This window comes from Balearica regulorum, chromosome 1 (assembly GCF_011004875.1).
Source record: "Balearica regulorum gibbericeps isolate bBalReg1 chromosome 1, bBalReg1.pri, whole genome shotgun sequence".
NCBI classification, from domain to species: Eukaryota; Metazoa; Chordata; class Aves; order Gruiformes; family Gruidae; genus Balearica; species Balearica regulorum.
In genome coordinates, this window is record NC_046184.1 from 146,934,463 (window position 1) to 146,960,603 (window position 26,141).

Genomic DNA, 26,141 nt, shown 5'->3' on the forward strand with positions numbered 1-26,141 from the left:
CCAACTATGAAGTCCAATAAAAAGGATCAACAATGTTGCCAGCTTTACTAATTTGTCAGGAGTTTCAGGACACTCATTTTTTCTTAAAGCCTCAGCTCTCAGAATCATGGGCTTAGATGTACATCTGGGGTTTATTTAAATAAAAATTCAAATTCTTGTGGCTGCTGAAAAAAACCCTGAAGATGTGTCTGTTAAAAAAAACCCTTTAAGATGCATCTGCTAAAAGTAAAAACCCTGCAGCCCATAAGGTAAATTAAAAGAATCCAAAATTTAAAAATCAGAATTTTTAAACTTTTCTCATTATTTTTGAACCCTGATACAGTTTTAGAATATTTGAGATTGTCAGTGTACATGAGGGGTGCCAATTCACTTTTGGAAGTAATTTATTCAATTGATTGCTCTAACTGAAAAGAACTGTACTTTAAAATCCACTAAAAACACAAGGTACCTTGCAAGACAACAAAATCATGGCAGCCAAGAATGAAGAGCAGGCCTAACAAAAAAAGGGATTCAGAAAATTCACTTGAAAGTTTTTCACAATCTACTTTACACACCTAACTGCAATTATTTGTGGGAGAAAAAGAAAATCCCTAATTCTCCAGTCTACACCACCCCCTGAGCAAGTCAGATACCATTCTGTGGAAGAAAAGTTGGACTGGTCGAAGTGGGACATTTTCAGCAGCACATAAGGATGGAAATATATATGAATATATATCCAGAGTGATCAGGTAGCAGAATGATCTCTGTTCCTTATTTTTTTGTGTCATGGCAACATGCTGCCCTCAAGGCCTTGAAGAGAACTGGGCAGTTTTTAATTGGGGTAAAGCTGGTGGTGTCTTGATTGGCAGCAACAATAGGAATAACAGTCTGTGGTGAAGCTGACTTGCAATGAAGTATGGGTTTGGCATGAAAACCCAAACCAGGAAACTCTACTAGACAAAGATAGTTCCAGAGACCAATGCACCACAGATGTACACATGTGCCAGACTTCATTGAGAACAGAAGGATGAGATACGCTTCCTTAAAAATTGTGGGTGGATTCATCTGTACAACATAGACACCTATATCTAAGCTAGTCAACGAGTTCCTTCAGTGGACTACTCTTCTAGGGTGTGAAACGTTCCCTCTTGAAATAGACATCTGAAATAGGCCAGATGAGCTGAGCCCTAAAAACGTCTATTCCACTCCACCGACTGTAAATGGGAGGCTGAGGTGATGAGCAGATGTAGGTATCTACAGTACAAGGGTCCAAATTTAGGTGAGATGACTCCCACACAGTCTATATATCTCAGATCTCTCCAAGGCTACATGTACAACCAGAGGCGCAAGTGGCATGTATCCAAAGGAAACCTTTGTTAAAACGTTATTCAAAAATACTTTCTGGAGTGAAGGGCTGTTAAACACTGTAACAGGGTCACTCTATGCTTGTTATTACAAAGAGGGACCTAAGGTGTAGCTAATGCCATGGTAAACTTGAAGCATGACACCACTTTCATTGAGAGATTAGATAGCCTATAATACGTGCATGTTCTTAGCTGACTGTGGGGTAGGACTGAGCTATCAGCCATCCCTGCACAATTCAACCTATTGTCAATCCACACACTAATTTACCCTTATAATAACTTGCTTGTGCTGTCCTGCTATCAAAGATTTGGTTCAGGGCAATCCCCATACAAATGAGGTGCCTTTTGATTGTATTTAAGGCATAGGTGATGATGACGATGATGACGACTACGACGACTACTACCATGACAATGACTTTATTGGTACTTCTATTAGTACCGCTGCTAGCACTTTATCAAAGCAGAGCTGGGGATTCCTATGTGTTAGGCATGGTGCACATATACTGCAAGAGGTGGCTCCTGCCACAAAGACTTTTCTGGAAGGAAGGGAGAGTTTAGTTTGTAGTCTCTGTCAAAAGTAGTCCACAGACAGCTAAAGCTCATGAATCCTATTTGCAAAGGTAAAGGTAGTGTCTACAGTTGGTCTAGAAAATGTCCTTTTCTTCTGAGCGTACGAGTCAGGAAATTGACTCATGGCTCTACTTAACATGGGAAGCAAACACTTTTTGGAAGACAGATATGGAAAATATACCCCACCACCCTGCAGCCCTAAAACTGCAACTCTTCTTTCCCTGTCTCCCTAATGAAATCTGTCAGTGAAGAAAGGTTGGTGAGGTGACATGAGCACGCTCACCAGTTAGCTAGTCTGTTAGATACACACATTCTTCCTATTTTCCAAGCTAAAGAGAAGAGAGCCAGTGCCACACAGCACCTGAGGGAACAGCAGGGATTCACAGGCAGTGGCTCCTCAGCCACTGGTAGTGATGTCCAGGCACTTGAAGGACTTACTTGATACACAGTGCTCAGGAGGTGGCTCTCTGCTGATGAGAGAGGAGAGTGGGGAAGAGCATAACCCTACAAATTACTTCAGCTTTGACCTGGTCAGTCACAACCTGGGGACTTGAAATGAAAGAGTATATCCTGTGATGATGGAATAAGTATGGACAAAAAGTATATGTGAATCTTTGAAAAAGAGGAAAAAACTTTAATGGTTGTGAACTAGTCTCAGCAACAGAAGCTGTAAAGGACGCTGCATCTGGTGTGTGGGGCTGGTGGGGCCCAGGACAGCACACCTCTCTTGGCCCGGTTACTGTTGACTAGCTACTGACGCTTTGTCACATGCAATGGCCTCTTCACTTCCTTCCTGCTCATCCCTCCCTCTAGTCCTCCTTGCATAGCGGGAATTCCTGGTTGTCTAACCTGATTCAGCCTTATTAAAGGTCTGCAGGTTAATTCAATGGAACAAAGAACAAACAAACCAAATTCTTAGCCTTTGAAATGTAGCTCTTTCTATGGACCTGACACCCAATTTTTTTTGCTACCATCTGAAATAATTGCAAGGACAAGACGTCATTGTTTTCCAGCATCCTCATTTATGACGTTAATTAAGGTCATGCAAAGAATTCATGACTTCAGCAAAGAAACAGGAGATAGAAGCCTCAGTCTCTTGTTCATAATTTCAGGTTTGGCAGTCCACAAAACTGTAACTACTCACATTAATGTCTGAGGCACCTTAATTTGTCCACATCACTGAAACCAGTCTGAATGTTGTCTCCTGTTCTAGCTCAGCCATTATTCTTAGTTTACTGCAGACATAAAGTGTAGACAGCTGAGCTAGTCACTACAGGCTCTAAATAGTCAATGGAAAGAAACAGACACTTTTAGGGGGCAATTCATCTAATCTATTTTATATGTATGCTTTACAATGAGCTGCTTTTACACTCTAGGCAACCGCATTTAGACACCTGAGAACAACTCAAAGATCTCAAAATGAGATGAGGAAAAAATATAGAAGAAATGAAACAGCAATTGAATTTCCATATAACCTCAAATGCAGAAGACACACTGTCCTAGAAATAAGAATCTTTGAGTATATAGTATTTCAGATTATGGAAAAAAAAAAAAAAAAAAGAAAAGAAAAGAATGAAGGCCTCATAATGGTCTGCAGATTTCCACATTCAGTTCCTCCCAATGTGGAAATACGGATTTCCTGTCCAGCATTGTGCTGGAGTACTCAAGTTCATTGTACCTGAATTTATCGATTTATCCTAAAGCAAAAGCAAAAATGTAATTGCTTTTTCTATCTTATCCACTAGATGAAATTCATTTTAAGACTAGGACTGGAATTGAGTCCACTACTTAAATTTAGGTGGACAGGGTCTCCTTTTAAAGAGCTTCCAATGACCTGTCTCTCTCCTTTTACTAGGTAAGAACATGGCATATACTTTAGAAAGATGGCTTCGCTGGGTGCATAAATATAAGTTAAAGCATTAATGCAAAGCAGACAGGACTTCCAGTCAGAGACATCACCAAAGCATGTTTTGAACTGGTGCCATCAGTCATATGATGGGCCTGGGAAAGCACTGGCTCTTGGGTATCCTACTTTCCTGGGACACCCTGACCCTATCCATGTGTGGCCTCCCCCATATTGCATCAAGGTATGACCTATCATACCTACAGCCATCACATTTTTAAGTCCTTTACATTTTTGTATAAGCATGTTTCATACCGCATGTCCTAGAAGGCAAACCACACAAATATAATGCAAAGAGACAAGCAATCTGTTGGAGCAGTGCAGCTGTTTCGTGACAACGATCACTGATAACTCAGGCTCTGTACAAAAGTAGTTCCACAGATCTCAAGAGGGTATGTATAAAATGCTGAAGAGAAGGCACTTCGTCCACGTTTCCATGACTCTCAGTCCCCTGCTCGACTTTATGAAATCCATGACCTGCCTCAGTTAATTAACTTCCCGCATTCCCTGAGGAACTGCTGCTCTCAGGTCCAAGCAGCATGGGTATCTGCCTAGATAGTAAACACTCCTCCCTTCCTGGGTACTATGCTTGTCCTCCTTTTATCTTGTATTTCTTTCTCCTCAACAACGGTTCCTTCTCTTTCTTCTCTTTATCCCTTTTCTTCCACCTTCTGAGATCCTGCAGGGAGCAAGCGCGAGATCTCAGCACTAATTCCAGTGGGGAACTAGGTAGAGAGGGAACAAGGTCCAAATGTGTTGGATGAGAGAGCTCAGAATGGGAACTAAGACTTGGGGTAGTGCAGAGAGGGCAACACAGAAGAGAGATTGGAAGCAAGACAATAAGGACGAAAGGCAAGAGAACCAGAGAGAGAGATTTAGAAAAGGGACAAAGTGAGAGGAAAATTAACTGGAAATGGATCTGAAAGTACAGTGAAGGAAAGACAGAAAGGAAGATAAGTGTTAAATAAGGAACAAAAGTGACAAAACCTGAGAAAAATATATTAAGGATGTTTCTGTGCGTGCTGCATTTTGTCTGACAGGAAACATGGCCCCAAATAACTGAGCAAAAGATGAGGAAAGGCTTGCTGGTTATTCAGTATAATTTTTCAGGGTGAGAGAATAGGTGAGGCATAGTTTTGGGGGGAGGAGTCCGGTGATTGGTTGCTTTATGTGGAGTAGGAAAATACACTGACTGTATTTCAAGTGTATTTACAATCTTGCCGCTAGATTTTTGAATATTTTTACATACATTAATGTGTGTGATGTGGCTGTGGAGTTCATGGTTTTATTCTAAAGGTGTGTATTGACTAAAACGTGTAAAAATGTCAATCCTGGTAGAAAAGCAGAGGAGAGAAAGCAGCCTTGTTGTGTCTGTTGAGCCTCTGCAGAGGTGACAGTACAAGGTGGCGTAGCACTGGCAGCTTAATTGTAATTTGGGTAGGGCTTGTCTACTTGTGGAAATTTTCAGTACTAGCTTTCCAGATGACAAGTTTGGGCTTAATGTTTTGCACCATGAGTAATTCAGTTTAGTCCATTAGGAAGTGGATTAAAATAAATCATACAAAGGTAGCAGTAGCAGAGAATAATTCACTTAGAGAGTGAGGCGAGGGAAGTGTGTGAGTGAAAAACAACTGTTTTGCTTTAAAAATCCACCCTCAAACTGATTTTGTAATAGCTTCCCTGTGTAGAGTTCCCTTGCAGTGCTGGGAGCCCACATCAGGACTTACGCACTAAGCAAGCCATTGCTATGGAGGCAGAGTTGCATAAAACTTCAAGCAAGCTGTGAGCCTTGCAAGGCGCTCCACTCATCTCCAATTTGAGGAAAATATCACAGGGTTATTTCTTTCATCATTTTTGTTTCAAATGCTTTAATCTGCCCCAGGATCCCCTGCCATTTGCATTTCACAGCACGCCTGAAGGAGGATCTCTGGGCCTTTCTCTTCCAGTTTTTTTGTGCATCTCCCCACAGCCTCCTTGTGTCGGCTTGGCTGGAAAAAGGTCTGAGTGGGTGTAATAATGGATTGCCGCCCTAAATCAAAGAGAGCAGAAGCCCTTACCTCTGGGCTGGAGTAATGCGAGGGCTTGCTGCCGTCACTCTCGCTGGAGCTGCTTTCGCTCTCTGAGTCAGACTCTGAGCTGCTCTCGGATTCACTGGAGCTGCTGCTGCTCGACCCCTTGCTGGAGACTCCCGAGGCTCGGGCGTTGGACTGCGGCACCACCAGGCTGCCAGCCCCACACACAGCCCATCCGGGAGGGAGGAGGGAAGAAAAGAAAACAAGAACACAAAAAACCCACATGTAAAAACCATGGTGGTTTAGGGAACATACCTATCTGAATGCCTGTGAGCTTGTCTCCCCTGCTAATGAATGGTGAAGTGAGTTCAACGTTACGTTATTGTAATTGAGGGGAAAATATGGGGTTACCCTCATATCCATTTAAATCCACAGCCTGGCAACCATCTCTTCTTCATCTGAGGGAGGGTCAAGTTTTCATTTCAGCCTGTCTCTTTTTTCATTCAACGGACATTTTAGGATACCAAAAAAATACCAAATGTTAAAAAACAGAGTATAGAAATGAACACTCTGCACAGAGGTGAAAGCAGGAGATGAAAAAGGTGAACAGTTAAGAAACAAAGCTGAATTCCACAGTACCAGTCATTTCTAAGTAGCAGTAGCAATAGCAATAATAATAACAATAATAATGCATCATCAGTGAAGCTTTCGACCCCCATCTTTTGTTCTGCACACTTCTTCACATACCGGTAAATGATGTGGTTACCTGTATATACACACCATTTTGATATTGACAACTGCAAGATCTAAGACTCTGATCCTGCAAAAACTTGAAGAGCTCAGGCTTGCGTTTTTGCACGTCAGCAGTGCAGTGCTGTCAGCAGAGCTACTTGCCTTCTTAAAAGTTATGTTTGCATGCAAGTGTTTGTATTATCAGGCCTGACAGCAGAAGAAATGTATACTTTCCTGAAATAGTTGACCATGCATATTAAAAATATCACAGTCATAAAGACTTGAGTGTGAAATGTCCTATTAAGTCATCCAGCTTATTCCCCAGGCAATGGAAGATTGTTCCCTATAGCAGGGTGCATTTTCTAGTGAGTTGTCCAATTTGGTTTTAAATGACTTGAATGCAGCTTTTACTTTTACCCCTGGGAAACTTCTCTGCAAACTAACCCAAATTCCACTGTCAGAAATTTCTCCCTACATTCAACCTGAAGTTGCCCTTTTAAAATTTATTGTTGTTACTTATTATTTCATCCTATTACTAATAGTTGCTATGATGAATTATCCTCCTCCCTTTTTTGCTTTCACATATTTGCAGACTGTTTTCCTGCTCTGCTTCAGTCATCTTTCAGACAAGGCCTTACACATTTACTTCTTCTGATGTTTCTTCATAAGTCATTATCTCCAGGGATATGGGATCATTTTTATGGCTCTTTTCTGATCTCATTCCAATTTGTCTATATCTCTCTGATAACAGGATGCCCAAAACAGAGTGCAGCATTATAGATGGGTTCTCACTAGAGCCCTACAATGAAGGGCTATTACCTTCCTGCTCCTTGATGCGTTGCTTCTGTAAACATATACCCAAGCTGTGATGGAATATATAGTCCATTAACACTCCTACATCTCTTTCAACACTGCTTTCTCCAGAATTCCTCCACTGATAGCTACATTTTAGATTATTTGCTTCCAGAGAGATTAGCTTGCTTTTTTTCTTCATACCAAATCTCATTTTCTTCTTTACTGCACATGCTTCTAGCTCCTTTTGATTTATTTCTCTGCCCTCGGAGGTGTCTGCAGCAACTTCTAATTTAGTATCAAATGCAAACTTAATTAAATGGTTATTCACTTCCTTTTCCAGATCATTAATGAGACTGTTAAATAAACCCCACATGAAACACACTGGTACCCTAATAACCATCTCTTCCCAACTACATTCACCGGTGTTTATCATTACCCTTGTTTATGCTCCATCAGTCCAATATTGTGGCTAATGCAATGTGATCTTGGAGATGCATTTTGTGAGAAATAATATCTAATAATTAATCATAGTTCTGCTATGTTGCACCTAATGAATTGTCTTTACCTGCTAACTGTGCATTTCATTCTGGAAAATGAGTACCTGACACCTGACATGAGCCATATATGACAGGCGATTTCTGGGGCTTTGAAAAGACCCCAGGCCACCAGAGATGCAGTTTCAACTCCACGATTCCCCACAGCCACGCAATTCCTGGCCCTATCCCCGTCTCCCCTAACACATGCCAACCTTTCCCCACTGGACCACCTGTCTTGCACAAGCCAGTACTTCCACCACATCGCCCTTATACTATAGTGCTCCCCTTGCCTTTTTGCTAGGGAGCGGCACAGCTGCCCATGGCTTTCTTGCTCCAGAGAGTTACTGGTTGCTTGGGGAATCGTGCCGCTGTTGGAGAGTTTTCTGCACCCTTTGAGGCCCAGCGCAGCCAGGGAGTGCAGAAAACATCACCTGCGATCTCACCTTAGTAATTAAAGCAAGTTAAAAAAACCAAAACCCAAAACAAAAACAGGAGAGGGAGGAGCTGACATCCATTTATATTTTTGACCTTTATTTCCATCCTTGTAACCATCAGGTGGTATGGAGAGGCAACAGAAAAAGCTCATCCTCCAGCAGGGCAGCTCGGTGCTACAAGCAGGTTTGCAGAAGTGCCCGCCGATTCTTGGGAAGCAAGAGGTCTATCATCATGCACAGGCAATAAATGTACCAATTACAATGAGTGCCTTTAAAAACTTGCCCTCTGCTATTTTTGTTGTTATTCATGATGTCTCTTTGTCTAGCCAGGTAGGTGTAGTAAATACAAGATTTTCAGGCAGCCATTTGTATAACAGCATTAAGGGACAGAGGTCCGTGAAACAGAAACAGCTTATAAGCTTGTAAAACTTTTCCTTCCTAGAGAAGGAAAATTGATGTTTTGTGCACTGCTTTGGGACAACGCAGTTTTCCACTTGTACAGCTTGCCCAGTAAACTCTAGATATAAGTTGCTCACTTATATTAACAGATTACAGTCAATCCCTTGCTAATAAAATAAAGAGCGCTATATAAAGGCCTTTGTAAGTAGGTTTTCTGGTTTTCATTTTTTTTTCTTTTTTTCTTTTTCTTAGGGGAATATGAAAAGGTAACTGCCTTTTCTGACAGTGTAGCTTAGGGAATGCTTTTGACTGTGTCCAACTCTGATGGATTTCTTGTCCTCTCCATAAGAGCATTGTGACTGTTGCCTGAGAAGTTCTTCAACATCACAAAACATCTGCACATTTATGTCCTGCCCCTAGTGACTGTGGTTTTAATTTTTAAACCATCATTTTTGTTTGGCATTGACTGAAGTATTCAGAATTGCTATACAGGGGATGAAGAAGAAAAAAACTCCCAGTAATATTTCTTTCCTGTTGTGACATGAAATGTTTTTCTAAGCTGCTGAATAGAAATTGTTACTACAGCCATAGATATAAAATATAACTGTTGGACTCTTCACAAACATCTGGAAATCTATGTTTGCTGCTCTAATGGTAGCCAATATACTACAAAAAATTAACATTACAATTTTTTCCCATTCATGTTAATACTGTTGAAGTCTTCTGTCCCCCTTCTACCTTTTCCATTTTTAAATATAGCATATTCTTATAAATATTCTCATTATATTATAGTGACCAGGGTGGAAACACTTACATGTTTCTTCATGCATTCTTATTAAAAAATGGCCATTATTTTAAATTGGCAACTTCCATTTTGGACTGTTCTTTCTAAAGTATGTAAGCAAGATCATGCAGTCAAAATAAAAGACCGATTTGCATTTTAATGACTGTGGCACATAACATTCATGCATATTTTGCTACTGGCTTATGCCCCAGAATTAATTACTACATCATAGAAGTGATATTTTTATTTTAAGCAATTAAACAACAACTTGGGTAAGAACCACTTTTCTTTAAAGCCCTTGATCAGAACATGCACTCTCTGACTTAAGAGAGAGAGCAAATACCTTGTAAAGTTGCCAGAAGTTCAGTAGTAAGTTCACTTAATAACCAATGCACCATCTGAAGTTTCTGATCAGATATCTCCCGTCATCCTGGCTGCATGGGACTTGGGCACCTAAACACCATGCAAGTCTCCAACAACTTATTTTCCTGCACTGCCTAGTGGACAAGTCACTCTTCTCTGAAAAACTGCTAGATTCCTTGTAGCCTCATTTTTTCTCAGATGCGCAGGTTCAGAAACACAGCGTTTTGGGGAGGTTAATACTTCTTCCCTGCTCAAACTAATTTGTGATCCACATTGAGAGGCAGAGTCATCTCAATACCTGGAGAAGCCTGAGAGGTTAGTTGTGGTGGGACCACTTACAAGCTCCATCAGACTGCATGGCCATGGCCAACCTTTGAACAGCACCAAAGCGGTTTAACCACTTGTGCAGGAAGGTGCAGCATTTGCCATTCAGTCAGTGGAGAAAGATTCCCAAATCGGATTGCCTCAGTAGCCTGCAGGAGACCTCTTGAGGTTAATCACGCTGGATCTGGGTCCTACTCTATACTTCATATTAAGCTGCTGCTTACAGCTGCACTACTTTCTGTGATAATAAATCATGGCATTTAGCACCAGCCACAAGAAGTTCTTGGGCAGCTAAGCATATGCAGGAATTCAGTCTCAGTGTTTCAAAGACAGACAGCATGGATCCCTGAGCAAGGTACAAGTAAAACAGATGCAGTTCTTTACCAAATGGCAAGTATTTGGTAACAATATTAAATGGATTCAAAAGAGAAAAATCCCTTCTATGCTGAAGAAATTGTGATCCCAATTCTTCACAGCATTACAATATGAAAGCACTTTATACCTACTTTACACAGGTATGGATGATTATCAAGAATGCAAAGCAAGGGAGAATCAGGCCTTGAAGAAAAGACTGTGTCAAGAAAACATATCAGAATGAGCCTCTGAAATACTTTTCCAGCCACAACAAAGGCTACGCAAATGCTCATGTTTCGTATTTTGGAGTCCAGGTGGTCTGTGTAATTACACTTTGCAAAAATTGTATCCAGAGCCTTCCTATCAAAAACCTCAATAACACTATCAGTCACCATCTATCTGCTGTATTTGTTTTCATGTCTGGAGATGGGACAATATTTGGCCACTGTCATCTGCATAGCTGTGATCATCTAAACTATTTTTCTTCTAAATCTCACCCTACAGTACCATCCATCAAGCACTGTGCAACTACCAAGTGGCTCTGACTCCCCATAGGAAAGAGAAATGCGACAATTAGTGCAAAGAGCTGACTTGAATAAACAAGTAATGCTGTTAGGGATCGGATTGTCAACATTGAGAGGTAAACATGGAGAAGGTGATCTGAATTTGTAGATGTCAAAAAGGTTAGAGAAAATCCTAAGAAAGGCTGTATGAATGCTTGCAGTATTTGAAATACCCAGAAAATCTATCACTGTCTGAAAGATCAAGGCCAACTGTGGGAAAACAATATTCTGAAACAGATACCAGTCCCTTGGCTGGTATAAACTGTCATAGCTACATTGACTTCAATTAGGCTACATTGATTTAAATCAAACAGTAAATCTGACCAAGACTCTGAAATGATATTTCATGCTCAGTGATGAAAACATATTCCACAGTTTAAAGGACTCTGTTGGCAGAGTCTCTATTTTTATTCCCGATTAAAGTATCTGAAACACCACTTCCTTCTTCCCTTGAAGCCAACCTAAAACCCAGCAAAGGTCTGTAACGGAAACTCTTTATCCTTTTGTTGCAAGAAGCAAATTCCACATGGTGCTTCCTCAAAGCACAAACTGAGAACATCATGCCAAGATCTTTATAATTATCTCTGCTGCCTGGCACTGAAGATATTGCACGTCTCCCGTGCACACAGTAGGGAATTCCTGTGTTGGTAATTGTGAATGAATCACAGAGGCAACAGAAATGCCCACTTCTTGCTGCTGCCCCTGTGTATTTTTCAAATTCTGTTTCAGCAAAGACATCTGAAGCATGCTTACCACAAGGGTCTATCTGGACTTGCAGATCAGGCCACCCCAATGTTGTAACAGAACATATGGGGATATTTTCTGAAGCAACTATAGAATGCCAAGAAATAGCACCATAAGGATAGCCTACAGAATGAATGTGGACGTCATCCATTTGTTTCAGGCCAAAATCATGCTGAGAAAAGGGAGATGATACCATAAATTCTAGAATATGCACCCACTTGAGGACAGCCAGATACCTCCATGGTTTAAAATACAAAGTCTGGTTCTGTACTTAACATACAAATGTGAGTATAAGGAGCCTCTGTTCCAGTTTTAGCTGTCCCATGTCGAGTCTGACCAAATCAGTTGACCCTTTCAGGGCTCTGGTCACCATCCTAGTCATACACAGGGATGACCGAACTTGCCTACCTTCAGTGCGTTAGGAGACGTCCTTCATTATTCTTTAAAAAGCACTTGGATATCCTTGTTCTGAACACAGTACAGAAGTGACACAAATTTATGGTTTTGTTCCTTTGCTAACCGAGAGCACGAAACCAATTAACTGTCTGAGTTCTTTACAGTTACCGATTGTCAAAACCTATCGTTCACTAACAAAAAACGGAGCTAGCCCTGCCATGGTCGGCTGTTCGAGCCTGAATGCAAAAAAATGAGGCTGGGCACTTCCTTTTCTTCAGGTAAACGATTTCCCAGGAGTCTGTTAATACCTTTAGGAAACAGAGAAATGTTTTCATACCTCATTCCTATAATGGATGAGGTATGAAATGGGAGTCATGATGAGTGAGAGTCCTGGAGGTTGTTCGGCTTGTCACAATATATAATGTTTCTGTGAAAGCACTGCATTACCTTAGCTGCACCACCTTTGCACAGCACAACTAATAAAGCACAGCTGCCAAGAACAGAGTTCATAGACTCCACCTATATTTTAACACTGTCCTTGGGAGCTGCTTAAATAGTTTGTGCTGACAAGACTACAAGTATCATCTGATAATGCAGACCTAAGGTAAATCAGGTCTCTTCAGAGAGTCATGTGTGCCCTGTGCAACTGCAGTTTAATTGCCAGAATAGTCACCAAAGAAAAACAAATTGATAGGAAAGGCTGTTTAGAAAAACAAGCTATGAAGCTCATGCACACATATATACAAAAAACTCTCAAGAAAATTCAGTCTGGCAAGGGGGCATCTACTTAAGGCCTGGATGATACTGGAAGCAGCGAATCACAGCTCCCACCTTGAAGGAATATGGTAGGAAAGAAAAAACCACTGAAAAAACCTTGGCTAAAAAACCCCTCCTAAAATAAAATGCTAAATAACAATTAATAGTGACATCTCTGTATAAATAGCTCTATCAGGACGAGCGTGTGCCGGGGTATCTGAGATGAAAGGGTCCAATAGACCTGGAGCAGAATTAGCGTGGGGATGAAGTGATTAGTCAGCAGGCTGACAGCTGTGCTAGGAGCCTGGTGCCAGATTCCAGTGTATGCTTTCCACTGCTGCCAAGCGTTTGCTTGTCGCTCCAGATAAATGGAGCATCAGCAGTGTTTTATTTGACCTGCTCACAAGAAAAATAAAGCAACTCTGACTTCCTCGGTGTGTTTGTCGTTGACCTTGCATCAGCTGAATATGAGCAGAGAGATTCCCTGGTCTGGGAAAGTTAACTCTTTAGTAGAAGAGGAGTGATAGAGTCTTTTTACCTTGGTAGTATAATTAGTCCCTTAATGGCTCAAAGTACAGTGACTTAAAAAGAAAAAGTGACAGGCACAGCCTATGTGTCCTATACTGTCCTTGGAACATGCCTTTGGACCAATAGCCTGGAGAATAATGAATAGCTTTGAGAATAGTCCATGAACAGCCACCCTCCTGCCTCCAGTGTGAAATCAGGAAACCATTTCTACAGAGACTTTTTTGGGGCAGGGGACATAAAGAAATTGTGTGCGGATGAAGTTGTTGAGAAGATTCAGTCAGACAACACTGCTTTTGATTTTCCTCCGAGACCAAGGGCAATGTCTTTTGTGTGTTTTCCTTCATATGTACCTCCAAAGTTTTATTTTTCTCTTTTCTGCAGCCGTCTGGTCATGTTAGGAACTTTCTGTTTGAGATCCCCTCTCTTGTCTGGTCGAGGCCAGCTTCTGGGTGGAAATCAGACACAGTGTCTTTGAATTACATGTCTAAAAGGGAAAGTAGAACACACAGTTTTTTTGACCTTTAATGTCCTCGATGTGTGAAAGTTCTCCTTCATGGTGGCTAAGAGACAACCATACTCTGGAAGCAGTGTTACTCAAAGGACTCTCTTGGGAGATACACCCTTTCCTTTTCTCCTCTAGGAATCTAGCCCTCACATCAGATCAAAAGACCCAGGGAAGGGGTAAGAAACCCAGACAGACTTTGCAAGAAGGGAAAAGGACTCCTTTGAGCACTTGTAGATATATAGTACTAGTGGCTGAGACTGTGGTCAGTCATAGTTTTTCCATATCCAGTAATACTGAAGCTTTGGATGTCTTTCTGGCACTCATTATAATAATGAAGTGCATTCTTCTGGACACTGCTACTTTCCAATCTTTCTTCTTTTCCACCTGTCTCTTCACTTTGAGGAGGTTCCTTTCCTGGCAGCATCAGGAGCTGCTGCATACAATTGCCAATGGTCTCCAGAGAACATGAGTTCATTTGCTCAAGGGTGATCAGATTACTTAGGTTCACTGAAGAAAGTAAATATCACTAGAGATGAGCTCTGTTCCATTTCCCATTACATGAGTTAAAAATATGCCTGCATTTTGTTGGTTTGCCTGATAAGTCAGATACAGAATAGGAGCTCAGGGCTCAGCTGTCAGAAGGTCTCATTAGAGTGGACTAATGTGAAAGTAAAGATGTCATGACGCTCCACAAAAGTTCTTTTGGTCACACGTCAGCCCTCACTGCTGAATCCTGCCATCTGAAGAATGACTTCTGGACCGATGGCCCTTCAAGAGAGAGGAAGAGCCCCATAGGGGTTCCTTTTTCACAAAATCTTGATGTCACATATGACAGTAGGAGGAGAGATTCTTGGGCTTTAGCAAAATAAAAAAAATGGAAGTTACACATGAAATCAATGAAAACAGGAAGAAAGGCTCTAATTTAGTGAGGGGTGAATGACAATACAGAGTGTAGAGAGTGACAAGGACTAAGGACTGTTCAAAGTTCAGCTGGGTGGTCATCTGAAGACCTCAACCAAGCCAATGTTCTGAATATGTGAACAAATAAGTCATGTGACTCATATAGTCAGGAGTCCACCTATTGTGCAGGGCTTAAAAAGACTAAAAAAGAATGTAGCTGAGTTAAATCAAAGGGGAATTGGACCCTCTTGGTCAGATCTTGATATAGCTGGCCAGTGAGGTAGAGGATAGTGGGTTTGTAGGCATACAGTTTTTCTGCCCTTAACTTACAAGGGGACCTAACTGCTTTCAACTTCAGCACTTAAAAATGCCTTCTGGAGATTCCTACCTCTCTTGATGGACTAGAGGGAATCTAGGATCCTAAGGATCGCTTAAACATTATGCCTGGTATGTCCAATACCATGTGCATTGTGATCCGTATGGGAAGCAAGGGACGGTTAGATCAGATTCCTCTTCATAATTTCCCTTGGAGGGTTCAGTCAACTCTCTCCACTTATCCTAAGGACTGGGGGTGGTATGCAATATGAAGACCTATACCCACTCCCAACTCAGTACTCCACTGTTTCATTAGAGCACTATTAAAAGCTGATCCCCTGTCAGATTCAAAGATATCAGTACCACCTGTCTCAGGAATAGATCCCCCTCTACCATTTTGAAGGTAATTCCAGCAGCTTGGTCTTTGGTGGGATAGGCTTCAACCCACTGGGAGAAATGTTGCAAAGATAAAGGTAATTAAGCACTGGAACAGATCATCAGTGAAGATATGGAACATCAGTCATGGTAGATTCAGAAATTAGGTTAGGCAAAAGAGCAATGCAAAATGTTCTGTAGAGTGGCATAATCCACCATCTTCAAAATGTCTCATCAGGAGAATTTGATACCACTTCTCTGGGTGTTGCTTTTCTTGTCTCATTTATTTCCTAAAACATAAAGTATAGATGTACTTCTATCCAAGAAAAGAACAATTTTTGCTTGTGAATGACAGCTTCATCAAGCCACAGAAGACAACCACTGCAGTGCAGACAGGAAAATCCTCGTCTGCATTGGCCTACCATCACCTTACTTCAGAATTACTGTTAACATAACTCATGTCGTGGCTGGCCATCTAAATGGATGGCCTTTTGTAATCTTCAGACACAGTTGTACCTCGCTTCAGCACGGCAGTCTTTTGCCTCAGTCAGCAGGGCCCTGGGTATGGTTCTGCCTTGCAAGACCTCTTGCTAAGCTCTGAGAGTCCAAATACAGATGAACTTGTGCAGATAAAATTACTAACTACCATAATGGCTGTCCAAATGGGTGCAATAAATTTCAGCGTGAGACAAACTCTCTCAGGTTTTACTGACTCTTAATGTTGCTGCTGCCAGCTTTACTGTTACTCTTTGACTCAAGCCATATTCTGTTGTCTCCCAAAGGTCTTTTCGGCCCGTCAGCTCTAATCAATATGCTGCCTTGAGAAGGAGCCTGCTTTAAGTAGATTTGCTCACCATAAAGAACCATATAAAGAAAATTTGACTTCTACTCCTTGTCAGCATATATCATTCCCTATGCAGAGCAGCATTTAGATGATCTGTTAGTTGAATCCAAGTGCTCTCTTTTATATGTTTCAAGAAATGACAAATGCCTGGAAAAAATGCATAGTTGTTCTACAGAAGACATTAGGCAGACTCAGGAATGGCAAGCAGAACAGCTAATAAAGCCCAGAATTGTAGCAGAGACGATGTTAAAAGCTAATTAGTTTGAGATTATTTGAAGACTTATAAAAGGTTCTTCTGTTCTCCTTTCTGATGTAAGTACAGCCTGTTTTCCAGCAACATGCAAAACTATTTTAATATGTTTTTAGAAAGAGTTGCCCAGGATATGCTGTTTACCTAATATTGACATACTAGCTCAAAATAAAGGATGTTTAAAACCAGTTTTCAGCTGTTGAATATTTGCCTGTGGCACAGCCTTAGATTTTCAGGGGTCTGAGACACTGGGAAATAAACTTCTCCCATTCTGACCAGGCTCAGATTCTTGGCCCCTTATTCTGGTTTAGTAGCATCGCACTTTACAGCTTGGACTGGAGTACCCAGAAGTGCTCCTGGAGAGCAGGAATAATCTGTCTAGTGAGAGTATCAGGATCTGACCCACTGTAAACCAGCAACACAGCATGTAGACACTTAATGAATAATTTTAAAACAGAGAGAAGCCCCTACTAGTAACCTTTGCTGTGCCTTCCTCAGGTATAATGTGGCCTGTGAAAAACAATGAATAAGTATGATAAGCACAAATACATAAATCTATGTTAAGAAAGAGTAATATCAATTGCCTTTTACAATTCAAAGGAAAGAATCAAATGTGAATTGCATCCTTTTGTTAGATGTCATTCACGGAAAGCAAACTTGAGGTTTCTTCATGCACACACAGATGATGAGGGGAGGTAGAAATAAATTACAAAGTAAATATAATTTTATTTCCTTTATTAATCTAGAATGTAGTACCAATGTGTCTGGACTCAGTGGCTCCCCAGCTGCACCCTCCTGCAGGATGTTATCAATCCTTTATTTCTGTGAAATGTGCTACCAGCTAGTATGAAAAGCACTAGAACTGTATGACATTTTAATAAAAAAATTTGGTCTTACACCATGCTGTGTCCTGATGTAATAGTTAAACTTATGTCTTCCAATATACCTTTCAATCCATATCTCATATGTTTTGCTGTTCATTAACTGCCATGCGTCTTTTTAAGTTTCTTATGAATTTACAATATCACTAAGGTATGCCTAGATGCCTTCACCTATTCTTCAATGTTTTTTTTTTTGTTCTCCCTGCCTCTCCCAGGGAGGCAGAAAGGAAATGCACACATGATTTACAAGGGCGTGTAGTGATAGGCCAAGGGGTAATGGCCTTAAACTAAAAGAGGGTGGATTTAGATTAGATGTTAGGAAGAAATTCTTTACTGTGAGGGTGGTGAGGCACTGGCACAGGTTGCCCAGAGAAGCTGTGGATGCCCCCTCCCTGGAAGTGTTCAAGGCCAGGTTGGATGGGGCTTTGGGCAACCTGGTCTAGTGGAGGGTGTCCCTGCCCATGGCAGGCGGGTTGGAACTAGATGATCTTTAAGGTCCCTTCCAACCCAAACCATTCTGTGATTCTATGATAGTGAGGAGAGGGCATGGGAACAGGGAGAAATATTGTTCATTGGTGCTGCTTCTCCCTCCCAGTGCCACAACAAGCTGTTGCTGCCTTCTTCCTCTCTCTGCCTCCAGGCTAATAGCCCCTTTCTGGCATTCTGGTCTTACTGTAGTATCTCAAACACCCCTCTGCCTGTCTGAGGTCCTGCATGGTCTAGGATATGCTGCGTGAAGTAGCAGGCCTCTTCAGAGCATGAATTTATGTTTAGCAGTGTGATACAACAGGGAGACTGTTAAAGGTGTAGGAGTCAACATGTGTTGCTGCTAGGACTTCAGTGCCCAGCTGTGAGGATATACATTCAGTATGTCTTTAAAAGTGTATCAGGTCACCTGCCTGCAGCTGGGAAGCAGCTGGGGGAAAGGGGAAGATTCTGCACAAGAGCTTTGTAGAGAAGATGAGATGGACAGATAGATTTCCAGGAGAGTATGGTTTTCCATAGGCAGTGCAGCAAAAAAGTAACTCTCTGGGATTTTTTTTACCACCTTGACATGACTCTAAACCCTGCTAGACAAGCCTCAGCCTGGGGAGAAAGATCAAGTGTTTGGTCTTTGCCATTAGCTTAGACACTAGGGGAAAGAGCTAGATGACTTTGTTGATAACTAGCTTGAAGACCCCAGCAGGCCTTCAGACAGTTTTATTAATCATAAAAGTCATTAAAAACAGCCAGTTCCTGAGGGGCAAAGTTAAAACAAAACCTCAGAAGAATGAATCAGGGCAGGCATCTCCCATTCCTAAGAGCACTCTGTTCGCATTCAGTGCGGGGGACTGATAGGGAATACTTAGGAGTGAAACTCCCACGTGATATATCCAAATGCTTTCTCAGGGAAGGGGCAAGCACTTTCTTATGTACTTAGATGGCAACACGGAAAGATATCAATGGGCTTTGTGTACAGCTCAGAGGCGCTGAACTTTCAGACAGGCTCTCATGTCACATCCAGAATCAGTAAGACAGTTTTCCCCTTTGCCTTTTCGCTTGGCCTTTCCTCTTTCACGTCTTTGCTTTCTCCTTGCCTCTCCTTTTTCCCCTTTTCTTTCTCTTTTCCCCTTGCATTACCTTGCCTTTTTTAAAAAAAAAGTGGATAGAGATAACATTTATTTGCTTCTGTGCTACCATCCAGTGTCTGTGCTCTCTCAGCAGTCTTTAGCTGCCTTTGCCATATGAACCTGTCAAGCCCTTAAAGATGTCTTACATATCTTAGGGCTTCTCAAGTGACTTTAGATGCCTGTGTTAAGGTACCTGAATGCCATCTTAACTTTGTCACCTCACAGTTGTGAACAAATCCTTCCAAAGCAGCCCAAATGTGAAACAAAGCATTGTTATCTCCTTGGGTCAGCAGATAACCAGAATTGATTCTGGTTTTATTTACCGATAAAAGGCATACACTTTCCCAACAAAATTAGCTTTATAGGAATGTTGACCACAAAGCTCAATGGTAGTTTAAATGTAAGCATTCATTTCTCTTATTTTAACTGGAAAGATTTCAATGCTGAAAAAAACTGTGAATGAAGAACTGGGACATAAGGCAGGCAAAAAAGAGGATGGAGGAGAATCATAGGTGGTGGGAAGGTGAGGAAGCTTGCAGAGGCAGTTTTTCTGTGATCTGTGGAGCTGATGACTGAAATATGTACAGTAGATGAATGATGCAGATCTTCTGCCCAACAAGGTGCCTCCCTGCAACATCAGACATAATTTTTGGACTTCTGTGGTCCGGGCTTGGGAAGACTCACATGAGACTCCATGCACCAGTATAAGCAAAGGGGATCAACTGTCTGGAAAGCAGCTTTGCAAACAAGGCCCTGAGGGTCCTGATGGACACCAAGTTTACCATGAGCTAGCAATGCTCCCTTGCAGCAAAGGCAGCCAACAGCACTCTAGGCTGCAGTAGGAAGAGCGTTGCCAGCAGGTGGAGGGAGGTGAACCTTCCTCCCTGCTCAGTCCTGGTGAGACACATCTGGAGTACTGGATCCAGGTCTGGGCTCCCCAGTACAAGAGAGATATGGAACGACTCCAGCAAAATGCCATGAAGATGATTAAGGGAGGCTGAGATGACTGGGAGGGATAAATACCTGATAGGAGGAAGTAAGGAAGACAGAGCTAGGCTCTTCTCAGTGGTGCCCAGTGACAGGACAAGATGCAAAGGGCACAAAGTTAAATACGGGAAGTTCAATTTAAATATAACCAACATTTTTTTTTTTTTGCTGGGAGCATGGTCAAACTCTGGAACACGTTGCCCAGAGAGGCTGTGAAGTCTCCATCCTGGGAGATATTCAAGACCTAACTCAACACAGCCCTGAGCAACTGCTTTAGCTGACCCTGCTCTGAGTCGGGGGTGGACTGGATGATTCCTGGAGATGCCTTCCAGCCTCAGCCATCCTGTGACCCTGTGGCACTAGCTCAGGTACCCAAACCATGGGGCTCTCTGGGAACACAAAGCTCAGTGAGGTGTGAAGCCTACCCAAGAAGCTGGATAACTACATGGGCACTGAATTGTTTCTGAGCTCCATTTGGCTGTGAGTGTTAGCCCGTTGTATGTTTAAAGCTCACTCAGATGGCTACATAAATAATTGCCCCAACTTGACTGAAGTGTAGACTTGGCCTCAGGCACCAACACTACAGCTGAATCCATGTGCCAGCTGCATATCACATGTTGGCAGCTTTACCCACTGCTCCATCCTTTTGCAGGCTACTCCATGCTTGTCAGAGTAAAATGGACTCTGGGGGTGTTATTAGGTTCGTTTGCTGCATTTGGTGTATTTTACAGCAGGTGGAAGGTGCAGCAGCAGCAGCCCCAGGCTGGAAAACTTCCTTCTCCTTCAAACATTTCTGGATCTGTTTCCGAATGTGGTCAGCAGTGTCTGAGGCAGCCCATCAGGTCACGCTTTATTTATTTAACTGTACTTTACAGCACCGCTCTCCTTCTATAAAACCTTGCTGTTAGGAGACTGCTTTACATTTTTTCTGGGAGTATCTCTCAAGTGCAGTTGTCTAGCATCACTGCCCAGAGCAGCTGCTGACAATGCCAATGCACCGAGCGCTGCAAAATCCTTCCTTTCTGAAATCAAGAGTAGAAAAGATCATCATGAAATAATAGACTAATGTGGCCATTCTATCTATGCTGCTCATAAATTACATTTTGAACCTGGCAATTGCAGGGTAATTAGGAGGAGAGTGGTTCTCCTGCAGGAACATATATTTCCTATTCTGCCTGCCTGACACACTCCAGTTTAATTTTTCCTTTGTTCACTCAGCTCAGAGAACAGCAATTACCAAAGGTGACAGCCTAGTGGCAATTTTTGAATCATGAAGAGACTTAGCACAGAAATGAGAAAAAAAAGAAAGAAAAAAAAAGTACAGGTATCACTAGTAATTAAAATAATATTGAATTAAAGGGACTATTTCAATAATTGCTTTTGTACTATAATCGTCACCACATAACCTATCCTTATGAATTACTAATATAGTGAAATAACACTACTGTGGAGAGTGAGCGTAAAAAGACAGCTTTCCTAAACATGTAGAGAGATAAGTAACGTTTGGGCAGATGCTTCAGAATGGCATGACTCTGATTACTAACAGCCATGCGATTTTTAAGCCCTCCTTCCCCCTTTGGCCCTGTCAGAGAGGCACAGGAAACAGAGCAGGAATTCCCATCTCGGGTGGCCAGAAGAAGGTTTCACATTATTAAAATAGATGATTTCCTTCATCTAAGAGCCTCTGAGGAGCATAAATTACAAACAACATCAAAGCAAATGAAAAGTTTTAGAGCAGACTGTCAAAGAGACTGCTGGGGTTTCCTTGGTAGATTTCCATTTTTAAGGAGTCTCAGCAATTTACTTTCTTTCTCAAAACAATTCCATATGTCTGTGGATTATTTACAGTTGTTTTGATTTTTGTTGTCAAGGGTTTTAAAGAAACAATATCGCAATTATTTAACATGGGGAAATAAAGTTAGACAGCGCCTGCAGTAACAAATTACTAGGATGATCTCATGGACTAAAACTTTGCAGACTTGCTCTGTGCTCTCCAGGGTTAGACAGCATGAGCCTAGATACAAAGAAAAGCAGTATAGCCAACTGGAAACAAGTATAAGTCTAATGCTGTACAAATACAGCAACTAATTATTCATGTTGCCATCACTGATTTTACAGGAAGGAATACCATGGCCAGTGTGGCACAAGAACAAGGGCTGTGAAATACGTTGGCTCAGATTTGAAGTAGACCTGAGAAAACTTCGTTTAATGATTACTTGAGTTCATCTGATAAAAAGCGCAAAGGCCAGCTGTGGTCCTAGATTAAAAGCCATCAGGGCAAGCTGTGAACGGATTCATATTAGCTTCCTAACTTAGGGTAAAGAAGCGACTGTTATTAGAAAAGGCGCGGAGAGACTACATGCTGCTGAGGTTATTAGCTAGTCCTGAGGAGGTGGCTCCTGCTAAGTGTGGGTTTTAAGTGCTTTCCCTGCAGGGGAAGGTTATCATTAGTCGCTGGGACACGGACCACGCAGGAGGCTGGTGTGTCACATCTCAGCCTGTAGTTCCCACCTGCAAGGCCATGGGTATATTCAGCAACACTCTACAAACTAGTTATCAGGCTGTATGGACCACATCCAGGAAACCAGGCTCCATGTACGCAGTGAAATAAGCAGGAAAAACAATGGGGCTGTGAGCAGCATTGCCACCTCTCTGGATCACCAGGCAGGAGATGCCAGTTTTAAGGTCTGTCATTATGTTGGCCTAAGCCTCTGCTGTGTTGTGCTGGCAGCCAGCAACCATGTGAAATAAAGATCCTTGGGAAGAAAGCCCAAGTCTGAACACTTTATTTTCCTTTAAGGGAAAGATCCCCTTTTATTTCACGTGTGCATGAGTGCACAGGTGTTTGGCCAAATGAAGAAAAAGGAGAAAGGGTCTATATTGATTTTTTCTAAGCCTAGCAGCAAATGCCAGATTCTTAAATCTGTCATTTACTGCTGGTCAATTATTCCAAAAGTTATTCATAGTTCTTACCTAGTAATTCTTCAAAAAGTATTTTCCTAAATGTTGCATCAATAATTTAAAAGCTGCAACAGCATATGATTTTCAGAGTGACCTCTGATTTGTGTTTGATGGGCAGGAGAGGATAAGATCAGAAGACTAATCATACATGATAATCACATGACATGAGAAGGAAATGCTAAACTGTGCATCACTAATGAGTTCGCTCTGATGGGTGTACTTCCCTGGACTGAACTGTAACAGCACCAGTCCTCCATGGACCACTGGCAAGGACTGAAGAATATAGTCTTTGATTGCCTTATTCAATTCCTTGTGTTGACTTGAATGTTTGAGAGGAGCTTGGTTGAAACATGAGCTGGCTTCTCTTGAGTTTTTCCTGACGCAAACCTAACTGTAGTTCCATCTTATGTCAATCTAATAATTTAAAGCTGATTACCTTCTGCATTGAATGTGTTTGATAACTCAAAGCTCTGATTCATTGGTTCAGGTCTTGATCGTGACATTGATTTGATGACTGTGTTGTCCATCGCTAATTAGCTGTTGTAGTTCTGCTAATACGGTGATGTGTTTTACATTTGTTTGCTTATTTTTAGTATACAGGGCTGGCTTATTCAATCCAATTGTAACATGAGTCATGTCAACTAAAGATGTATGCAACTTAAATAAGATACTTCCCAGCCATGTGGCCCTGCAACCAAATAAATAACTCTACCTCCCACAAGATGGTATCAAGATTAAAACAAAGCTATTAAAATGCTGTATTAGTTAGCAATTAAACTTAAAAAAAAAAATCCCCATGATTGCAATGTTACCTTTAACAAGCTCTTTACCAGGTCCAAGACAAACTTAAGGCAATCGCTTCCTAACTAAGCAAACCCTGTTTACATCTCAGCTTTGGAAACATATGTTGTTAATTTTAGAATTGCAGTTGCCATGTGACCTGGGTGTCACTTCTAAAAGAAAAGAAAAGTGCAACTTTTGGGGGTAATTATGTTTTTCAGCACAGGTGCAGAAAGTGCATTTGAGCACCCTAAACACTCACACAAGCTAAGCTTTGACTCAATCAAGTTGCAGCCTGTCACAACCTGAAAACAGTATCATAAAATCTATTATTTCAGGCACAGTATGGCCTTAATAAAAAGTAGCACAGAATTTCTTAACAGAGGCTCATCTTTCCTCCTTCCAGATTTTACCTTCCCTCCATGATCTCCCTTTTTACACTGGCCAGATTACCCACGCATTTCATCACTTCTTTATCTTTGCAGCTCTTGGATTAACCAGAGAAGTGACTGGTGGGTCCATGCAGTTACGGAGTTTGCAGTGACCAGTCCTTTCAAGCTAAACTCCCAGTTCAACAGCTGAATGCTGGTGCATGATAGCCCTGTGGAGCTCAACTCCGAAGCAGCCGAGGAGTGCGTTGTGACACGTCTTCTTCATGTGGGACAGTGGGAATTCATTTGCCATATGTACCCTCATTTAACCAGAGAAGGTATTCATAGAGTTTGCTGTACTGTATTTAAAAGGCTGATGTGATAAATTACTGACATATGAACAATTCAAACCAGATCCCAAATTTACTGCTGCTCCATAGTGATACCAGACTTTTGGCCGTAAAAACAACCCTAATAATTTGGGTAGGGTAACTCTGTGGTAATTGCCTGGTCTAACCAACCTGGGAGACCTTACAGAGGCAAAGGAGGACAGCGGCCAATGACAGAATTTGTCACGGCTCTTGTAATACTGATAAATGGTTAATGCTACATTTTCACCAAATGGAAGAAAAGAATAAAATACATTGCTTAGAAAATAATGTGGTGTTGGCTCAGATTAGCTAACTACATTGAATGCTAAGGCACTCGTCTGCTTTAACAGTGCCCTTTGTCTGCACACATAAAGAATATGCATGGGAATAATGCAAGGCTCCAGGAGGGGGAGAGATATCCTTGCAACACAAGAAAGAAATTCCTGGATAATCAGGTGTGAACCTGATGCTTTTCACCAGCGTTAAACCCCTTATAATTATTTAGGAAAATACATACATTTTTACACAGTACTCGGAAAATATCAGCAGTCTGAGGTTAAAGTTTGGTGGCAGCTGACAAGCAGATAACATGCTAATACAGAAAATGGTATAAAAAGAGAAGTTGAACCAGAGGTCACAGTACATCTCTGTATCAACTAGAGAGCGATAATCTCAGAGGAGTGTTTAGGTTTTGCTGTCTTCTCAAACTGTTCTCTGGGTTTGCTCAACTGACTTTGCAGTTCTTGCGTTCCTCTTCAGCTTTAACAGAGAGAGGTGCTGTGCTGTGAATCCCTCCAGCAGGAGAAGGAGGAGGAGGAGGAGGAGGAGGAAAGCTGAGGGTGATCTGACAGCTGGAGTAGTCCCAAATTAGGTTCTTCTGAGAGCTCCACCTTTCAACATCCCTATTTAAAAAACGTAGGCTACAGCTTTCACGTCAGAAGCCCAGCACTCTTCTGTACACCGTACCTCTTCCTACAAGTCCAGGGAGGTGTTTGCCTGAGGGGGGTTTGCACCAAAAAGTTTCAAACTGGAAAAATGAGTGTGCTTGTTATTAGATTCAGCAGATTGGGAATCTGCCAGGCTTTTACAAAACTGCTCATTTTCTGAGTCTTAGCTCTTTTAGCTATTTTTTTTTTTTTTTTTTTTTTTATTGAGCGAAGGACAAGCTCTATCTTATTAAGTGAAAACAATAGAGTGAGAAGCTGGAAATTGCCAGGAAGCCTGGGAAAGACCAACACTCAGCTGAGATTTCATTCCATGTTTTCCTGTTGACCTCACAGGCTCTCGAAACAAGAGCTCTGAGTACATTAAAGAAAGGCCACAGTCTCATTTAGTCCTGTGAACATTGGCAATATGTTATGGGGACAATATACAAGCTTGAAAAGGAAAAACCGCAGCAATGTCCCCATGCCCTGGAGGTTTTGTCTGGTGCAATGCTGTTTAACCAGAGCACTG

General features: G+C 41.7%; 1 protein-coding gene across 1 annotated transcript in view; it reads right to left on the bottom strand.

Annotated features, from left to right (window-relative positions):
• AFF3 (ALF transcription elongation factor 3) overlaps positions 1-26,141 on the bottom strand; it is a 330,669-nt gene that overhangs the window by 42,652 nt on the left and 261,876 nt on the right. The window contains exon 10 of the mRNA XM_075738011.1: positions 5,874-6,039. Within this exon, the coding sequence (XP_075594126.1) occupies positions 5,874-6,039 (166 nt within the window). The remainder of the gene's footprint in view (positions 1-5,873; positions 6,040-26,141) is intronic.